The sequence below is a fragment of the Mustela lutreola genome, chromosome 15, assembly GCF_030435805.1.
Source record: "Mustela lutreola isolate mMusLut2 chromosome 15, mMusLut2.pri, whole genome shotgun sequence".
Lineage (NCBI taxonomy): Eukaryota > Metazoa > Chordata > Mammalia > Carnivora > Mustelidae > Mustela > Mustela lutreola.
This window is the reverse complement of record NC_081304.1, coordinates 10957491-10979035: the sequence shown is the minus strand read 5'-3', so window position 1 is coordinate 10979035 and position 21545 is coordinate 10957491. Positions and strand designations below refer to the sequence as shown.

At 37.0% G+C, this 21545-nt stretch overlaps 1 protein-coding gene across 8 annotated transcripts in view; it reads right to left on the bottom strand.

Moving 5' to 3' along the window:
* Window positions 1–21545, bottom strand: part of ABCA9 (ATP binding cassette subfamily A member 9) — a 79054-nt gene that overhangs the window by 40229 nt on the left and 17280 nt on the right. For 6 of the 8 annotated variants that reach the window (XR_009347865.1, XR_009347866.1, XR_009347867.1 and 3 more), the window contains exons 4-16: window positions 20668–20769; window positions 18705–18887; window positions 16521–16685; window positions 15604–15707; window positions 14783–15009; window positions 5632–5773; window positions 5203–5388; window positions 3820–3967; window positions 3246–3414; window positions 2418–2479; window positions 1321–1431; window positions 724–899; window positions 389–508 (exon numbers count right to left, since the gene is read on the bottom strand). Coding sequence is in view for 4 of the 8 variants with exons in the window: in XM_059147856.1 (XP_059003839.1) it covers window positions 389–508; window positions 724–899; window positions 1321–1431; window positions 2418–2479; window positions 3246–3414; window positions 3820–3967; window positions 5203–5388; window positions 5632–5773; window positions 14783–15009; window positions 15604–15707; window positions 16521–16685; window positions 18705–18887; window positions 20668–20769 (1895 nt within the window). In the remaining 4 variants the exon portion in view is untranslated. Of the gene's footprint in view, window positions 1–388; window positions 509–723; window positions 900–1320; window positions 1432–2417; window positions 2480–3245; window positions 3415–3819; window positions 3968–5202; window positions 5389–5631; window positions 5774–14782; window positions 15010–15603; window positions 15708–16520; window positions 16686–18704; window positions 18913–20667; window positions 20770–21545 lie in introns of all 8 variants that reach the window. The other 2 variants (XM_059147857.1, XM_059147858.1) reach the window with 2 other exon arrangements.

The window sequence follows — 21545 nt, the reverse complement described above, 5'->3', positions numbered from 1 at the left end:
TAAGAGACTCCTACTCTCAGGAAACAAACGGAGGGTTACTGGGGTTGCTGGGGGTGAGGGGGAGAGATAGGGTGGCTGGGTTATGGACATTGGAGAGGGTATGTGCTGTGGTGAGTGCTGTGAAATATGAGTGCTGATGATTCACAGACCTGTACCCCTGGGGCAAATACCTATATGTTAATTTAAAAAAAATACTCAATTCTTGGCAAAAAGAAAAATAATAAAAAGTAAAAAATATATATGTGTGTAAAAGTGAGAGAAATATCTTACTATTTAATTTTTCATTTGAACAGTTCTTTTACATTCACCATTTGCGAATTCAGTCTGATGGAATACAATAGTTCCACAGTCCTCAATCTCATTCACCAGTAATTTTGGCTTGACTTACCTGAGGATCTCCTAAAATGGCAATCCCAAAAGTTAGTTTCCTTTTTTGTCCACCGCTTAAATTTTGAGCAAGAATATCTTGAATATTTTCCATCTCCAAGTCCCTTAAAACTTGTTGTATCTAACCAGAAAGAAAGAAAGAAAGAAAGAAAGAGATGTTTAGTCCAAAACCCAGCATGTTTGTTTTTAAAGACACAGTTGTTTTGCTGTTTATTGCCAAGGGCTTTTTTGCCCTTTTGATGATGAACCGTGTAGCAATAACACAAATAAATTGAGAATTTTCTAGATAAACAATTTCACGTTCATGGCTGTGTGGCACCTAATAGGTTCCTCTACCTCTTGTTCCACTTCACGTGGCTGAATCCCTTTTATTTTAGCGAAAAGCCTCAGATTTTCTTTCACAGTGAGGAAGCCAAACTGCACGTTGGATTGTGGACAGACTCCAGTGAGCTTGCTGATGCCTTCCAAGTCAGCCATTTCTGAAAGGGTGTGGTTATAGATGGTGACCGAACCTAGAAGCAGACGGTTAACAGTCAGCATTAGGATAACTCGCCATGCTTCATTTGCCTATTTTAAAGGGAAAAAAGAATGTGTGTACAATACTAGAGTCTTTTAAACATACTGTACCTTTATGGAGTACACTTTTGACTAAAAATGTAATGCTCACAATTCATCCGAACCAGCTAGAGTGCCCATTCATAAATCTACTGATCTTGAAATACTAAAACCACAAAGACTTTTCTAAATGAGTAGAACATACATCTATTAAAAGAAAACCTTGGAGAAACTTGAAAGATTTGTCTCTGAAATACCTGATATGACTAGCAGTTAATGAAAGTACTAACTATTGAAATGAACCAACAAAACTAATTAATGAAAAAAACGCACAGTTAATTTACGGGCTCATGTTCTTGCCTGTAATTATCTTCTCACCTGACGTTGGGAGGGACAGTCCACTGAGCATGTTCAACAGGGTGGTTTTTCCAGCTCCACTGTGACCAAGGAGGGCAGTGATCTGGCCTTCGTATATGTCAAATACCAAGCCTGGCGTTATTACCAAAAAAAACCCAAAAAACAAAAACAAGATCCCATTCAGAGCCTACGTATTAACTTTACATTTGCCCCCCCAATTTTTTTTTAAGATTTTATTTTTTTATTTAGAGTGAGATCACAGCAGGGGGAGGGGCAGAAGGAGAAGAAGAGAGAAAATCTCAAGTAGACCCGTGCAGTGTGTGGTGCCAGATGTGAGGCTCGATCTCACGACCCTGCGCTGAAGACCTGAGCCGAAATCAAGAGTCTGACGCTTCACCAACTGAGCCATGCAGGTGCCCCCACATTCTCCAAAGTTTTTTATAATTTCTTATAGCATGTGTATATTTGGTTAGCAATATTCAAAATAAAATCCATCCCCAAATCCTTCTTTTGAAAATCGCATCTTCCTCATGAGACACACTTTATAGCTATAGCATTCTGATCATATATTATCATGTGATTAGCAATTTTTAGGATGAGGGCAGTTTTGTCATTAAAAATGGGCTGACTATAATAAAGATCATTTATTAGGATTAGGGAGTGTGAACATAAAGAACTTCATGATGCAGGGGCACCGGGGTGGCTCAGTGGGTTAAGCCTCTGCCTTCTGCTCAGGTCATGATCTCAGGGTCCTGGGATCGAGCCCCACATTGGGCTCTCTGCTCAGCAGGGAGCCTGCTTCCCTCCCTCTCTCTGCCTCTCTGCCTGCTTGTGATCTCTCTTTCTGTGTTAAATAAATAAATGAAATCTTAAAAAAAAAAAAAAGAACTTCATGATGCAGTCATACAACTTTCAAACCCATAAGTTATCCATGGCACACCCTGACTTTCTAAAATTGTTCTATGGTTTTACGTATACTAAGGAGGAAACACAGTGTGCTCACATGAAGGAGAGTTGTGGTCTGGAATATCTGTTCTTTATCCCCATGAAGACAGTACAACAGCGAGGCATAGTCACCAAATCGAACAACCATATTAAATACGATGTTAGTTCATTACCTTTCAAGGCTTCTACTTTTTCATGTTTTCCTTTTCTATATTCTTTCTTAAGATTTCTTATTCTGAAAAAGGGAGAAAAAGGTGTTAAGGGCGTTGTGGAAGTAGACAGAGAATTGAGGAATCAAGTCTTTGGAGTTGTGAGAGAATTCCAGGGGCTCTTTCCCTCACGTGACCCGTGGTGACAGGAACTTTCCTCAGGAGACCATGGCAAATTGAATGAGGAACAAATGTTGAGCAAAGACCCAGGGAAGTTAGGGATTTCTAGTAGCTTGGAAATAAAGAAAGCAGCACTGAATAAAACACATCCATATCTCAAATGGAAGATATGCATGGCATGAGGACCCTAACTTATATTTTCTTCTCATCTCTCTGGATGCTGGTCTCCCCTCTTCTGCATCACCCTGCCTCTCCCTTCTCCCCTTCTCCAATAGGAAGCAAAGAGGAGAGAGACAGAGGAAATTAGAGAGAAAAGATGAAGAATAACAAGGGATATGATGACAGTGTCTTTCCTAAAGAAAACAGTCACAGAAAGGGAGCACAGCATGAAGAAGAGGCAAAAAAGAAAATGAGAGAAATAGAAATAGGAAGATTATTTATTCTTTGATATTTGTTGTTCTGCAATAAGACACTTGTAAATATAAATGCTGACAATGTGGGAAAACAGAGTGCTTTTAACAATAATTGTGGCCTTTTGTGAGTGGAGCGGCCTGGATATAGGTGGGTACAAAGAGGCACCCAGGAGATCTTTGTCACATCTGTGTTTTGCCAGATAGACCTTGGGTCCCTGGCCTGTTCTCCATTTGCACCTTCATGTAATTTATTTATTACCTGATGGCTTCTTTCCCATGGAATTCTGGAGACACTGGTTCAAAAGAGTCATTGGATGAAGAATTTGAATCTATTTCATTCTCAAGGGCCACATGATCAGCTCTTTGGTGTTGAAACCAAAAAGAGGAATTCAGGAAAAACCAAGGAGAATGTCGATGTCCATATTCAGCTATAAGAACAGGAGGCAATTGAGCATTGGATCGGTCACTTCTTTAAGGATTATTGATCACAGAACAGCTTGTCAAGGCAGCTGCTTTGGGAAGCATTTAGACACCCTTAAGATCCAGTACCAAGCACTAGCTTTCTTCATCTAGCACTAATATAAGCACTAATAGTATAATTATCCTTCATCTCTTGCTAATGTCTATTTAAAAAGTAACAATTTAAAATATTGTGGTAGAATGAGATCTTAGAAAGCAATTCTATAAAATGAAATGCAGAATACCATTGGGCTTATTTTAGAAATTTTGAAAAAAAAAAGCTTGATAATTTATATTTGGTATGTTGTAAACAGTTATTTTAAAGAAATGCACTGAATGAAATTGCACTGAAACACAATTAGGTTACTACTTACTGGGCAAAATTTTGTCAAAATATAATGTCAAAGCCAAATACAGAAGACCATCAAAAACCAACATGAAAAGAGTAGCTATTATTAGGTATGGGTTGTCGGAAGAATCCAAATGGATGTTAGAATTCACATCATAGTCCAAATGTATAAGCTGGAAAAAAGATACATACACTGAATTTTAGAAGGATAAACGGAGTATAAAGAATTATTATTGTCTTATTTCTGCTGAACACTGAGATTGAAAAAAATAAAACACGGTTCCTGTCTTCACAGAGCTCTAATCTATTGGAAGACATGACACTGAATCCATATAACTACAAATCAATTTGGGAAGTTAGTGGAGGTGGGTACTGAAGGCTTAGAGACCCATTAGCAGAAGTGGGCAAATACTCTGGGAAGTGAAAACTCAAAGGAGGGACTGCCTAAGGATTTCATCCGGTGTGGGATGGGAGCAAAGGGGATGTTCTAGAAAGGGGACACTAGTTGAAAGTAAAAACATGAAAGGCTGGAAATACTTCAATGGCTGGACAAAAGACACAATCCTAATTTCTTATTATAATAAGAAATTGTACGTGGTACATTGTAACGCAAACTATAGTGCGTTACAATGAGATTATATGTAATGTAATCTTTCATGTAGCATTTTACGGCTATGATGTCACACCTAGAATTAAGTTTTCCAAGAAGACTTAGAAAAGTTTCAGTTTCATGTACAATTGGCAATTAAAAATAAAAATTTATTTCTATTGAATTCCTGGTTTTCAAATACTTGTGATAGTATTAAGGGTCATGTTCCCTGTGCATTAAATAAGTTAAATGTTCGTTGGGAAAACCCATTGAAAGTAAAAGCAAAACCACGTCAATAATGGAGTATCAACCTATTTTTTTTCCTAATTTATTTTTTATTTATTTTCAGCATAACAGTATTCATTATTTTTGCACCACACCCAGTGCTCCATGCAATCCATGCCCTCTCTATGACTTAAAGCCAGTTATGCTGGGAGATAAAAATAAACCCCTCCCCAATACCTTAGATGTGTATCTTTACAACAGTGGATAGGAATTTTGATGCTTAGAATTGAAGCGCCAGGGGGTGGGAGGTTGGGGGAACCAGGTGGTGGGTATTAGGGCATGGATTGCATGGAGCACTGGGTGTGGTGCAAAAATAATGAATACTGTTATGCTGAAAATAAATTTTTAAAAATCTCTCCCCAAAAATAAAATAAAATACTGATACAAAAAAAATGAAGGATATTTTTTAAATAAATAAAGCAATCATATGTAAAACAAAACAAAACAAAACAAAAAAAGAACATAGAGGATGAATTCCTCAGAGAGAACTTTTTAATGTTCTGTAAAACATGAAATAGTTATATTCACTCTTACCTGGGCCATTCCAGCAGTGAAAGCAAAAGGGCTAAGAAGACATAAGATCCATTCCAAAAATGCAGGAAGATGTCTGTACAATGCAGTGAATCCCAGACTCCCCCAAAAGACAGTAAGGAGAAAGACAACCAACCCAGTAAGGAAAGGTTTCTTTATCAACACGCTCATCAGGAAAGCTAAAGTTATCTGAGAGGAGAGAAAAACTTCAGGTAGTATATAAATCTCTGAGAATCATCAGTAGCATAATAAAAAAATTTCATAATACAAAAATATATAACATCCATTCCTCTCCCCCCGCCCCAGATACTGTCTCATACAAATACTCTCATACAGCAAACAGAAACAGAAGAGGTGTGACTAGAATCAGTGAGAAATGACTGGCAGGCTTTCTCTGAGAGAGAGAGAAAGATATTAAATTCACCAACTCACCAAAGACAGGCCATAGAGGAGAAAGAGGGTGAAGACCGCCATGAAGCCAGTTAGGACCACAACTTGGGCAGATTTTGTAATAAGAGCCATCAAAGTAGCCACAATAAAGATGAAGCCAGCATACATCAAACCCCAGGAGAGCCTAGCACAGAAACTAAGCATCAGTTCAGAGAGCTGGCACTTTAATCATTTTATTTATGCATTTACTCTGCAAATGACTTGGGAAGCTTACCCTCTATTAAAAAAAAAAAAAGGGAATATAATATCTAAGAGATTAGAAAACTTCTCTGTCCCCAAAGTTCATATGCTACTGGGGGAGGTAGACAATAAACAAGTAAACAGGTAAAATAGGTAACTAATTGCAAAATAAGAAAGAAATAGGCAGAGTCATGTAATGAGGATAATTGGGAATGGTTTTCTGGGAAGACATCTACAACCTATATATCCATTCTCGACTACGTCTTTCAGTAGCGTGTAAATACTATGGAGGAAAAACATGATGAAGCAGGGATCAGCAAAAATTTTCTCTGCTGAGCCAGACAGTAAATCTTTTAGGCTCTTTGGACCATATGGTCTCTTGCAACTACTGAAGTCTGCCTTTGCAGTCACAGGAAACATGTAAATGACTGGACTCCATTCCAATAAAACATTTATTTATAGACACTGACATTTGAATTTCATATAAATTTTTGTGTGCCATAAAATATTATTGTTCTTTTGATTTTTTAGGCATTTTCATAAAAGCCATTCCTAGCTTGCCGATTGTCCAAATAGCTTGCCAACCCCTTATAGAGATGATTAGATATAGATTAGGTATAGATCAGATACACAGGTAGGCATTGCAACACAGAGATACAGAAAGATAGATGGATACAAAGATATGTTTTTCTTGCTATCATTGCCACAAAAAACAGGAATAAAATTTTTTATAGGGGAAAGATAACAAGCTTTCTAATCATACAGATGTAGGTTCAGGCTTTCTGTGCTACATTGTAATGGTGTGATTACATTGTAATCATGGTATGATTTGAGAGGTAGCTACAGGATCTCTCTAAATTTCCTTAATGTCTACTGAAAAATAAGATAATTAAATGAAATGTTGTATGTTATGTGTTTAATGTGGTAACTGGTTTATAATGAGACCATGATGAACACTTAGCTTTCTTTTCTCCAAAGTATAAAATGCTATCACGTTTTAGGAAATCTTGCCTAATTGTAATGATACCCTTTGCTCAATCACATCTGTTCATCTGAAGTTGTTCATCTCTCTGAGTCCTATAAATTCCTTAATTTCACTCATATGTAGTATCAGTAGAATGTCACAGCCTTTTCTTATGGGGGAAAAGTCCTGAATTTTTTTTTTTTTTTACCTTCCTTCATTGGATTTATTTGGTTTCTCTCTTCTTTTTATCATATTGTTTACTTTTCTCTGACTCTCTGTAATTTTTTCATTTTATTTATTTTTTTCTTTTTAAAAAGATTTTATTTATTTATTTGACAGATCACAAGTAGGCAGAGAGGCAGGCAGAGAGAGAGGAGGAGAAGCAGGCTCCCTGCCAAGCAGAGAGCCCGATGCGGGGCTCGATCCCAGGACCTTGTGATCATGACCTGAACTGAAGGCAGAGGCTCAACCCCCTGAGCCACCCAGGCACCCCTAGATTTCTTTTTAAAAAATGTATAGTGAGCAAATTTTTCTTCAGTATTGAATTCCAGAATTTTAATACAAAAGAGACACCAGAAAAAACTCCCGTTCTAGACCAAACCAGCAATCCATTTTCTTCACTTTTGCACTGAGTTAATTGAACATTTCTGAAGGAAAAAAAAAATTGGTTTAAAATGGCAGTATTAAATATGTGGGGTCTTCCTACTCAACTGAACAGTACCTAATATTCTTTTTTTTAATTAAAAAATTTTAAATTTAAATTCAACTAAGATATAATGTGTTATTTGAGAGACAGAGGTCAGTTATTCATCAGTCTTATATAACACCCGCTGCTCATTATATCATGTGCCCATCCCCCAGTGACCCCATCCCTCCATCTCTTCCTCTCCAGCAACCCTGTTTGTTTCCTATGACCAAGAGTCTTTTATGATTTGTTGCCTTCTCTGATTTCATCTTATTTTACTTTTCCCCCTCTTCTCTTTTGATCCTGTTTTGTTTCTTAAATTCCACATCTGAGTAAGAATGTATGATAATTGTCTTTCTCTGTTTGACTAATTTCACTTAGCAAAATACTCTCTAGTTCCATCCACATTATTGCAAGTGGCAAGATTTCAAATTTTTGATGGCTGAGTAGTATTCCATTATATATATATACCACATATTCCTTAGCCATTCATCTGTCGATAGACATCTGGGCTCTTTCTGTAGTTTGGGTTCTATGGACATTGTTGCTATAAACATTAGGGTGCAGGTGTCCCTTTGGATCACTACGTTTGTATCTTTGGGATAAATACTCAATAGTGCCATTGGTGGGTCATAGGGTAGCTCTAGTTTCAACTTTTTGAGGAACCTCCATACTGTTTTCCAGAGTGGCTGCACAAGCTTGCATTCCCACCAACAGTGCAGAAGGGTTCCCCTTTCTCCACATCCTCACCAGCATCTGTTATTTCCTGACTTGTTAATATTAGCCATTCTGACTGGTGTAAGGTGGTATCTCATTGTGGTTTTGATTTATATTTCCCTGATGCTGAGTGATATTGAGCATTTATTCATGTGTCTATTGGCCATTTGTATGTCCTCCTGGGAGAAACATCTCCTCATGTCTTATGCCCATTTCTTGATTGGATTATCTGTTCTTTGGGTGTTGAGTTTGATAAGTTCTTCATAGATTTTGGATATTAACCTTTTATCTTTTTTAAAAATATTTTTTAATTTTATTTGACAGAGATCACAGGCAGAGAGGCAGGCAGAGAGAGAGGAAGAAGCAGGCTCCCTGCTGAGCAGAGAGCCTGATGCCAGACTCGATCCCAGGACCCTGACATCATGACCTGAGCTGAAGGCAGAGGCTTTAACCCACTGAGCCACCCAGGCACCCTAGCCCTTTATCTAATAAGACATTGCAAATATCTTCTCCCATTCTGTTGTTGACTACTTCCTTTGCTATGCAAAAGCTTTTTATCTTGATAAAGTCCCAATAGTTCATTTTTGCCTTTGTTTCCTTTGCCTTCAGAGACGTGTCCAGCAAGAAGTTGCTGCAGCTGAGGTCACAGAGGTTGCTGCCTGTGTTCTCCTCTATGATTTTGATGGATTCCTTTCTCACATTTAGGTCTTTCACCCACTTTGAGTCTATTTTTGTGAATGATGTAAGAAAATGATCCACTTTCATTCTTCTGCATGTGGCCGTCTAATTTTCCCAACACCATTTGTTGAAGAGATTGTCATTTTTCCATTAGGTATCCTTTACTGTTTTGTTGAAGATCAGTTGACCATAGAGTTGAGGATCCATTTCTGGGTTCTCTGTTCTGTTCCATTGATCTATGTGTCCATTTTTATGCCAGTACCATACTATCTTAATGATTACAGCTTCGTCATAGAGCTTGAAGTCTGGGGTTGTGATGCTACCAGCCTTGATTTTCCTTTTCAACATTCCTTTGGCTATTTTTTTTTTTTTTAAGATTTTATTTATTTATTTGACAGAGAGAAATCACAAGTAGATGGAGAGGCAGGCAAAGAGAGAGAGAGGGAAGCAGGCTCTCCGCTGAGCAGGGAGCCCGATGCGGGACTCGATCCCAGGACTCTGAGATCATGACCTGAGCCGAAGGCAGCGGCTCAACCCACTGAGCCACCCAGGCGCCCCCTTTGGCTATTTCGAGTCTTTTCTGATTCTATACAAATTTTAAGATTATTTATTCAAGCTCTGTCAAAAAGTTGATGGTGTTTTGATTGCATTGAATGTATAGATGCTCTAGGTAGCATAGGCATTTTAACAATATTTGTTCTTCCAATTCATGAGCATGGAACATTTTTCCATTTCTTTGTGTCTTCTTCAGTTTCTTTTCTGAATGTTCTATAGGTTTCTGAGTACAGATCCTTTGCCTCTTTGGTTAGGTTTATTCCCAGTTATCTTATGGTTTTGGGTGTGATTGTGAATTGGACTGACTACTTAATTTCTCTTTCTTCTGTCTTGTGGTTGGTGTGGAGAAATGCAACTGATTTCTGTGCATTGATTTTATATCCTGCCACTTTGCTGAATTCCTGTGTGAGTTCTAGCAATTTTGGGGTGGAGTCTTTTGGGTTTTCCACTTTCATCTGTGAAGAGTGAAAGTCTGACTTGTTTGCCATTTTGGATGCCTTTTATTTCCTTTTGTTGTCTGATTGCTGAGGCTAGCACTTATAGTACTATGTTGAAAACAGTGGTGATAGTGGACATCCCTGCTATGTTCCTAACCTTGGAGAAAAGCTCTCAGTTTTTCCTCATTAAAAGTAATATTTGCTGTGGGTGTTTCATATATGGCTTTTATGATATGTTCCCTTTATGCCTATACTATGAAGGTTTTAAACAAGAAATGATGCTGAATTTCATCAAATGCTTTTTCTGCACCTATAGAGAAGGTCATATGGTTCTTGTCCTCTCTTTTATTAATATAGTGTATCACATTGATTTGTTTGTGGACATTGAACCACCCTTGCAACCCAGGAATAAATCCCATTTAGTTGTGGTGAATAATCCTTTTAATATATTGTTGGATCCTATTGGCTAATATTTGGTGAGAATTTTTGAATCCATGTTCATCAGAGATATTGGTCTGTAATTCTCCTTTTTGGTTGGGTCTTTGTCAGGTTTTGGGATCAATATAATGCTGGCTTTCGTAGTAAGAGTTTGGAAGTTTTCCTTCCATTTCTATTTCTTAAAACAGCTTCAGAAGAATAAGTATTAATTTTTCTGTAAAAGTCTAGTAGAATTCTGCTGGGAAGCCACCTGGCCTGGACTCTTTTGTTGGGAGATTTTTGATTACTGCTTCAATTTCCTTGCCAGTTATGGATCTGTTCAGGTTTTCTATTTCTTCCTGTTTCAGTTTTGGTAGTTTGTATGTTTCTAAGAATGCACCCATTTCTTCCAGATTGCATAATTTGTTGGCATATACTTGCTTGTGATATGTTCTTATAATTGTTTGTATTTCTTTGATATTGGTTTTTATCTTTCTTCTTTCATTCATTATTTTATTTGAATCTTTTTTCTTTTTGGTAAGTCTGGCCATGGGCTTATCAGTGTTATTAAAGTCTTATTAATTCTTTCAAAGAATCAGCTCCTAGATTTGTTGATTCGTTCTACTGTTCTTTTGATTTATATTTCATTGATTTCTGCTCTAATCCTTTTTTCCCCCCCTTTTTTTGAGAGAGCGAGAGAGAGCATGAGCAGTGGAGATGTAGAGGGAGAGAAAAAGGGAGAAACAGACTCTACTGAGCAGGGAGCCTGATATGGAGTTAGATCCCAGGACCCTGAATCATGACCTGAGGCAAAGGCAGATGCTTAATTGACAGAGCCACTCAGGTGTCCCAATTCTGCCCTAATCTTTATTAATTATCTTCTGCTAGTTTTAGGGTTTATTTGCTGTTCTTTCTTACTCTTTTAGATGTAAGGTTAGGTTGTGTATTTGAGACCTTTCTTGTTTTTTGAGAAAGCCTTGTATTGCTACACACTTTCCTCTTATGACTGACTTTGCTGCATCCCAAAGATTTTGAACTGTTGTGTTTTCATTTTCATTTGTTTCCATGATTTTTTAAAATTCTTCTTTAATTTCCTGGTTGACCTATTCATTCTTTAGAAGGATGCTCTTCAGCTTCCATGAATTTGAGTTCTTTCGAAATTTCCTCTTGTGATTGAGTTCCAGTTTCAAAGCATTGTGGTCCAAAAACAAGCAGGGAATGATCCTAATCTTTTGGTACTAATTGAGAGCTGATTTGTACACCCAGTATGTGATCTATTTTGGAGGATGGTCCATGTGCACTTGAGAAGAATGTGAATTCTGTAGCTTTAGAATGGAATGCTCCTAATATATCTATGAAGTCCATCTGGTCCAGTGTGTTATTCAAAGCTCTTGTTTCCTTATTGATCTTCTGCTTAGATGATCTGTCCATTGCAGTGAGGGAAATGTTAAAGTCCCCTATTACTTTTGTATTATTATTGATGTGTTTCTTTAATTTTGTTATTAACTGCTTTATATAATTGGCTGTTCCCATGTTAGGGACATAAATATTTATAATTTGTTAGAACTTCTTGTTGGATAGAACCTTCAATTTTGATATAGTATCCTTCCTTATCTCTTATTACAGTCTTTGGTTTAAAATCTAATTTGTCTGATATAAGGTTTGCCACCCCAGCTTTCTTTTGGTGTCCATTAGCATGATAAATGGTTTTCCATCCCCTTACTCTCAATCTGGAGGTATCTTCAGGTCTGAAATGAATCTCTTGCAGACAGCATATCGTTGGGTTTTGCTTTTTTATCTAATCTGATACCCTGTGTCTTTTGATTGGGATGTTTAGCCCATTTACATTTAGAGCAATTAATGAAAGATATAAATTTAATGTCATTATATTACCTGTAAAGTCACAATTTCTATATACTTTCTCTGTTCCTTTCTGGTCTATGTTACTTTTGGCCCCTCTCTTCTCCTAAAGGATCCCTTTTAATATTTCTTACAGGACTGATTTAGTGTTCAAAATTCTTTTAGTTTGTTTGTCCTAGACGCTTTTTATCTCTTCTATTTTGAATGATATTCTAACTTGATAAACTACTCTTGGCTGCATATTTCTCCCATTAAGCACTCTGATTATATGATGTCATTCCTTTCTGGCTTGCCAGGTCTCTGTGGATAAGTCCGCACACATTGGTTAATATTTCTACCTTTGTAGGTTAAGGACCTCTTTTCCTGAGCTGCTTTCAGGATTTTCTCTCTGTCTCTGCGATTTGCAAGTTTCGCTATTATATATTAAGGTGTTGACCTATTTTAACTGATTGTTGAGTGGGTTTTTCTGTGCCTCCTGGACTTGAATGTCTGATTCCTTCCCAGGATTAAGGAAGCTCTCTTCTTTAATTTGCTCCAATATGCCTCCTGTCCCCCTTTTCTGGGATCCCAATTATTCTAATATTATTTTGCTTTATGGTATCACTTATCTCTCAAATTCTCCCCTTGTGATCTAGTAGTAGTTGATCTCTCTTTTTCCTCAGCTTCTTTTTTCTCCATCATATTGTCTTTTATATCACTAATTCTCTCTTCTGCCTCATTTATCCTAGCAGTTAGAGCTTCCATTTTTTTTTAAAAGATTTTATTTATTTATTTGTCAGAGAGAGAGAGAGCACAGGCAGACAGAGTGGCAGGCAGAGGCAAAAGGAGAAGCAGGCTCACTGCTGAGAAAGAGCCTGATGTGGGACTCGATCCCAGGATGCTGGGATCATGACCTGAGCCAAAGGCAGCCACTTAACCAACTGAGCCACCCAGGCATCCCAGAGCTTCCATTTTTTATTGCATCTCATTAATAGCCTTTTTTATTTTGGTTTGATTAGATTTTTAGTTCTTTTATTTCTTCAGACAGGGATTTTCTAGTGCCTTCTGTGCTTTTTTTTTTTTTTTTAAGCCCAGCTAGTATCTTTATAATTATTATTCTGAACTCTATTTCTGACATCTTACTTATGTCCATACTGATTAGGTCTCTGGCAGTCAGTACTGCCTCTTGGTTTTTTGTTTGTTTGTTCATTTGTTTGTTTTTTTTGGTTTTTTGGGTTTTTTTGAGGTGAGTTTTTCCATCTTGTCATTCTGTCTTGCAGAAAGTGGTCACTTTTCTATTTGTAGTTTTGCAACAATTCTTTCCTTAGATCTCCAGCTGAGTTTGCAAGTGTTCAGAATGGTTTGAAAGCTATTCTAGCTGAATTCCTGATACCACACGAAATTAAGATCTCCTACTCTTCTGCCATCCTGGACTCCCCTAACATCCTTTTAAAAACTACATTTCATATGTCCAGAACTATTCTGTAGATTCTACAAATCTTGTTTATCAGTGAGAATAACATCAGTGTGTAAAGAAACCAAATTCAAACTATGACTTTTTCAGTCCAGAACTCATACTTTTACTATTCTATATCTCAAATACAGCCCTTCACTAAATTCATTAAGTTTTTCTTGTTGCTAGTTAAAGATTCACTCCTTGGTTTCTTTTTGTTGTTGTTCATTCATTTGTTCTTTCTTTCTAGATTTTATTTATTTATTTATTTATTTGACACAGAGAGAGAGAGAGCGCACAAGCAGGGGGAGCAGGAGAGAGAGAAGTAGGTTCCTGGCTGAGTAGGGAGACTGATGTGGGGCTCAATCCCAGGACCTTGGGATCATGTCCTGAGCCGAAGGCAGACGTTTAACTGACTGAGCCACCCAGGCATTCATCACTCCTTGGTTTCTTAACTTACATCTACTGTCTTCTCAGACTATGACCATTCCCAAATTTCTATCAGCTGTCATCTAATATTGAATGCTTAATTTTTTGCTGAGCTCAATGCTAAGCACTTTAAATACATTCCCTTCTTTAATACTCATAGTCAGTGGGAGATAGTTGCCATTACAATGTTTTACAGAAAAGAAAACAGAGTTTTAAGAAATTAAGTAGGTTGTTTGGGGTGGTAATGCTCAGATGGAGAAGACCCATGGCTTCCTATCTCCCAGGCTTGTGTTCTAATCACACTGTTAGTCCTCCACTAAGGAAGTTCTGTGTTGAAAGAGCATAACAGGCTTTTTTTTTTTTTTTTACTTTCACCATCAGTGTCATCAGAGTGATAACTCCCTCAATTCGAGGGCAGTATTAACCACCTTACCTCATGAAATATCTGAAATGTATACTTCATTGAGCAATAGAAACCTCTTGTTCTTAACATATTTGGGTGTACTCATGTCTAGCAATTAGTGACTGAGAGTCATCATTTTTATTTCTTAATGACTTGGGTATCAGTAGACACCTCTGGGATCAGGCTTCCTTTAATTTAAAGAGGTTTGAAAAGCTTTATTTATCATGCTTAATTGAACCTATTCCATTCATTTACAATGTACTTCTTTAGGAAAGAATCAAGTTTAAGTATCATACTTCATAGGCTTAGGGAGTCCAACCAGCTAGCTTGTTGTGTTTATCCATGTTGCATCATAGATTGTGGCCATGTAACTTACCAGAAGGATGACTCTCGAAGGCCCATCATCATCATCAATGACTTAATGTATTGTCTTTCTTGTGTAACATTGACTGATACATAGTAAATGAATGTAGAAAAAGAAATAATGCAGAAGAATATGAAAAAATCAGTTGCAACTCCTGCTTGGGCAACAAAAGGTAATATCTTCATGTTTATACCAGTGATTGACATCAGCTCTTCCATCACTGAATGATTTGTTGTGATCTAAGGGAAGGTATCAAGGAACACATTGTTATTCCACCATGTATTATCCCTCATGTATTTTCTCTCAGTTATAACAAATTATGGGCATTCCAGACTTAAATATATATGTTCATATAAATCTATATGACCCCTTGTAGTTCCTGAAACACTTCAAGTTCTGGCTGACTCCTTAGACCTTTCTTATTTACCATCTTCCCTGCACAAAATTTTACTTGTGCTTGAAGGTGCAACTGAAATGTCACTTCCGTTAGTCATCTTCCCCGATATTTCTCATTAGAGTATGTTCTGCTTCATTGTTTGCCTTGCACAGCATGTGTAATTCCATGATAGAACCTAAACTTTTAATGTAACTTCATGTCCATATATTTGTCCCCTCAATATCCAGGATCCCTGGAGAAAAGTACCTGTGTTCTACTGATTTCTTGATCCTCAGTGCTTAGCATAATGGCTTACCTATAGCAGTTGTTCTCTGTATTGTGCCAAATAAATTCAGTGACTCAATTAAGTAAATGCTAAGGTAGGGCAATCCATTATAGCATCGTGCATCAAAATGTAATATACAATGCAGTTACTTTTCTTTAACTCAATACTCACTTCTATAATAGCAGCATTAATGGCAGCTTGAAAAGCTATAAAACCTTTCTTCCAGAACATGGAACCTTCACATGTGATTTTTTCATCCATTACTTGACAATGAGCTACAGTAAAAGAAGAACACAACCATTTATGATGGGATGGGATGATCTTGGTTATAGGAAAAATCAAAACTTCAAATGTTCCAAAAGACACTACAAACCCACAATAATACAGTGTATGGTAGGACTTCTCCAGTGAGTTTGGAAGAACATACCCAAGAAGAATACACCAGAATTGATTTATTAATGTTTTTAAGACCAGTTATCAATAATTTGCATTCAATCTTATCATTCTCTCAGTTAGCCAAGAATGCTTTTTTTTTTTTTTTTGAGCTTTGCTCTTCTGTTCTTTTTGCCATGAAAGCACTACATTTTAAAATTTTTCATTTTTTAAAAAGATTTTATTTATTTATTTGATAGAGAGAGAGATCACAAGTAGGCAGGGAGGCAGGCAGAGAGAGATGGGGAAGCAGGCTCCTTACTGAGCAGAGAGCCCGATGCGGGGCTTGATCCCAGGACCCTGAGATCATGACCTGAGCTGAAGGCAGAGGCTTTAACCACTGAGCCACCCAGGCATCCCAGCACTACATTTTTTTTAAATGTCTGAGAATCAATGAGCAAGAATCTTTCCTTCAGGTTATATTTAGTGGTAGCATAGGAATAAGAGCAAATATTATTTCTTAATAAAACAATATACTTAAGAACACCGGCTTTATTTAAGTAAGAATAAATCGCATTTATATTCAGAAATTAAGAGAATATCCAGCATATGGTTGTGTAGGCTTCAGAGATCGCATGTGTCTTCTAGCGGCTAATAACATAATAGCAAAAAAACCAAAAACCAAAAACCAAAAATCCTTCTAGTAGGAAAATTACCTGAATGGTCTCTGTGTTCCTTCATCTTGGGGATTCTCCCACTCCAGACAAACTTCAGATGATATGAGAATGTATTATTAAAGATGACTTTTACTGCATCTATAGAGTAGTTTAAATCCAAATCATCCATGCTTTTCTCATCTGGCCACCCCATGATTCTTCTTCCTGGAATGTGAAAGAAAGAAGTAGCTAATATGGAAGATTTTTACGTGGTCCAATGACAGCAGACCATATTCAATTATGTTACAGTTATTTAATGTTAAACCTCTTTATTCACTAAAGGCAGGTCTGATCCTAAATAAGAGACCCATACTGTGGCAGAGTGTCTAAAATTCTGGATAAAATAAGAGATATGGGGCAATCACTTTTATCACAAATATAACATGTCTTTCTAAATAAACTTTAAACCAATGATTTAAAGCATTGAATTTGGGATAATATCAATACCACTATTACACCAGGAATGCCCCTAGCAATACACAGCAATACACAGACCTATTCAAAGTTGAAATATATCATATAATTATAAGATGTATTTTCACGTGACCATGGTGTCAATGTGGCCAAACCTCTGAAGACAATATAAAATCATTAAGTTTAGAGAATGCTTTCTCAAGATAGCATCTCAAGATACCTAAAAGATACAACAGAATTAATAACTGTTACTGACCAAACCCAGGCTACTTAGCCCATGTAATTCCCTGCAGCCCGGATTCTGATGGATGCGTACTTCCAGTGCAATATGATATGCTTCTAATTCTCTGCATCTCCTGCAATCTGGTAGCTGCATCCAGAGGCTTAATCAGACTCTGGTCAAATCCCTTTGGTGATTAGAGGTGGTGGTATGTTCTTTCATCAGAGTGTCAGGATTTCTGATAATCTGGTATTTAGAGATATTATTAGCATCCATGGATACTCAGTGCCTAGATCCATTAATTCAATGGGAGTTTTAAAATGGTGATATTATATTGCCATCATTTGTTTTTTATGTTTTAGTGGAAACATTTATAAAATAGTACTTTCCAGCATCTGTTTGATTATCCATCCACTAATATAGTTTATATAGGATAAATAATGGGTATCTTCTCTTCATATACAAATTTTCATAAGAAGAACTGATTCTGTACCATATTCTAAAAGCATTTTTTTTTAATACGTTGTGGAAGCCTGGATTTTATGTATACCTTGGATGAGTTTCATATCATCACACCTACTATTCTTCTTGAAGCTCAAAGTATGCCAACTAGACCAGTGGGAGTCTCCTCAAATTGAGACCCTTTAACAGAACCTATTCATTATCACTGGCTTCCTAGCAATCTGGAATGACAATATTTGGGAGAGGGGGTGCATGTGCTCGATTGTGGGGGGAGGGGCAGAGGGAACAAAAGTCTCAAGCAGACTCTGTGGTGAGCATAGAGCCTGATGTGGGCTCAATCTCATGATTTAGATCCTGAGATCATGATCTGAACCCAAACCAAGAGTCTGACACTCAACCCACTGCACCACCCTGGTGCCCTGACAATATTCTTTACCCTGTAAAATTTCCTGTCCCAGACCTCTGCATCTCCTTTCCTCCAGGACTGAGATTCCTGGGTTTGCAAGACAGAGGGGTGGGAGAAAGAGACTATTTCATAATTACCTATTTTGTATATCCCACTTTCCATATGTAACAGCTTTGGGATAACTGCCTAATACTACCCTACCAGGATAGTGGCTGAAAATTGTTTCAGTTGTTCACAGATTGGCCTACTCTGCTTTGCAAGGGGTACTGGTTTCCTCTCAGGGGGCTCTTTCCAGCTCCATCAGATACCCCACTGCTCCCCTTTGTTCTCCCAATACCCCAGAGAGATGTCATACAGGCTTAGTGGCTGTTGGTGATTCCTGCCCCCCGCTTATATTGTGGGGTTTGGAGAAACACCCTACTATCTAGTTTTGTTGGTAGCTACTGCTGACTTCTTGGTTTTACTGTCTAATTTCCCTCTCAGTTTTTTATGTATTTGAAGAGAATTAAAAACTATGCTCTAGTGCTGTCCAATATTTCCAAATCTTCTCAATAACATACATTTGAATAATACCAGACTGTCTCATTTTGATACGGATGATAATGAGGATAATACAAAATCCCAAAACAAATGTGTATGTTTTGCAAATCAGGAAAACGTCAAGAACTGCTAGAGAACATACCTTTCATGAATGGGGCTGAAGCCACTTTTTCCATGATCTCCTGGGTTGTTTTGGATTCAGGGGCAAATGCAATCACATAATTAGAGTCATTAAAGTTATCTACACGTCCCAGATTCATTGCAGGCAATTGAGGAAAGTCATTAACTTGATGTAAATTGGAGGAAAGTCGGTATGCAAACAATACTAGAAGAAATGAGAAAAACCATTCCTACACAGCAATGAGAGAAAAATGAAACCAATCAAGAGCTGCTCATCCACAGAGAAATCATCCATAAGAACTTCAAACCTGTAGTTTTGTTATGTCGCATTGACCATTTTTTCCTCTCTCCCAGTTTCCAAGTGTTTCTGTTTTCTTTTGACCTTTGATTAGCATATTTTGAAATACACGCATTGTCCATCAAAAGAGAGCTGTGGCACTGATTCCAATTATAACTGAGAGTCTAAGTTTATCATCCTTTAATGTGAGCGTTAGAGGCTAGATTGCTTCAGGAATTACTCAGCAGTTTACAGTCCTGCTGACACCTGTGTGTCGATGGATTGAGAAGTGTTAGATGTCATGAAATTGGTTTCCAGCTCTCAAAAACAGAAGTGAGGTCCTATTTTTATCGGCTGATGCTGTACATGTGAAAGAAGACTGTCCCAAAACACTGCTCATAAAAAGAATTTTTAAAAAGTCTTTGTCAGGGGCGCCTGGGCAGCTCAGTGGGTTAAAGCCGCTGCCTTTGGCTCAGGTCATGATCTCAGGGTCCTGGGATGGAGTCCCGCATCGGGCTCTCTGCTCAGCAGGGGGCCTGCTTCCTCCTCTCCTCTGCCTGCCTCTCTGCCTATTGTGATCTCTCTCTGTCAAATAAATAAATAAAATCTTTAAAAAAAAAAAAAAAGTCTTTGTCGTTGTGACAACATTCTGAAATTGGAAATGCAACAGAATGCATTTAAATTCTGGTGTTAAGAAAAGACCTTATTACATACTTTTGATTTTAAACACAGGGACTTTAAAATATCTTGTTTACCATCTGATCTTATGATGTGTGTTGTTCTCTATCTAGATAGATCAATTGACAGTTGTGATACTTATATTAAAAACAGTTAAAAAGTTGGAAGTAACACATCTATATAACATAGAATTCAACTTTTATATTTATATTTTATAATCTTTACTCCATGCTTGATTTTTGTATGCTTTATTTATTGTTAATCCAAGCATTCAAAATATATTTGTTGAAAGAAAACACACACACACACACACACACACACACACACACTGTTCATAAGATCCAATGTTAATACCCAACTCTTTGAACTATGGGCATTTTATAAGTGATTTTAACTTTTTAAATGTATTTTTCTCAATTTACTTACTTTTCTACACAAAGTACATCTGATCATTCTTATCAGAAGAAAATAGTACTGTCTTAATAGAAGCAAAAGTTCAAAATGTCATTTTCTTCTTCTGTTTGTTTATATTTCCATTACTTCTTTCAAATTGATACAGTCTGTATCCTTAGCACAAATGTGTAGAAGGGCTACAATTTGTCTTTTGAATTTTTGTTTGTTTGTTTGTTTTAATTTTGGTTTATTTGCTGGATTAATTCTGGATTAAATTTGTGTCTTTCTTTGACTTTGACCCTGAACTTTTGTAACTATACTTTCGTGAATTTCAAAGGAGTTCATATGTTAAGAATTATTATTTCTGCAATACAAAGATATGGATTTATTTTTCAGGGAATTTCTGAATATTGATTATTTAAAGAATGTCTCTAGTCAGACAAATAATAATAATATACTTAAAGGACTCTCATTTGAAGTAATAGCAAAGTCCAGAATTTGAAAAAAATTTCCAGCCTGTTAGTTAACAATAGAATATATATGAAACATTAAATAATGAAGATAAACTATTTGCAGTGCCCCCTCCAAAAACATTTTTCTTTCCTAAATATGAGACGATGTAGACTCTGAACCATACCAACAAGGTCTCTCTCTTCCTCCTCCATTTCTTCAGAAAATTCTTGCAGAGGAGAGCCCATGTTTGCTGACCCACACTTAAGTGCCTCTTGATCATTCTGACCTGTTTATTTTAAAATAAAAAAGTAAAGGAAGTAAATGTGATGGTCTGAAATAGGAAGCATTGTGCAATCAAACCAAAAAGAAACATCGTAACAGCTGTTTCCAATTCCATGTGTAGGAAAGGGAGCCAGAAGGCTAAAAACATACAAAAGAAAGCACAAGTTAACTAACAAATCAATTAGTTGAATCCTCATAATAAATCTTTGGGATAGATCCTACTATTCTCCCCATTTAAAAGATGAGGGATATGAGGCACACAGAGGCTAAGAGACTCGCCAAACAGCTAATGGTGGCAGAATCAGAGATTTAACTTAGATGACCAAGTTCTAGAGACCTCACTCTTAACCACTGTGCCAATGTTGTTGTTGAAATTTGTCTAAGGATTGTGTGGATCAATCCACCATTTAGGGCAAGATCAGAGACTCTACCAGCATCCAAAGAAGCTCAAGGAGGGATCCACTCAGACTACTTGGTCCATCCAATCATTACCAGGAGCCCCCAAATGCTAGAACATAAGGAAAGATTGATTACTCTCAAGAGGCAGAGAAAAGATATGATCTTTCCAAAGAAAACTTTATTACAATAAACAGAAGAAAAGTTTTCAAATCTTCCATTTAATGACTAAAATTCAAGAAGAAAGAAAAAATGAAAAGCAAATTACATACTTAAAAATCCCACTGAAGTCAGTAAAGAACATAAGATCTATGCTACAGAGAAAAATTTTGTAATCTTGCCAGATTTTCAATGAAAGTTGAAACTCATTTAAAAACATGATTA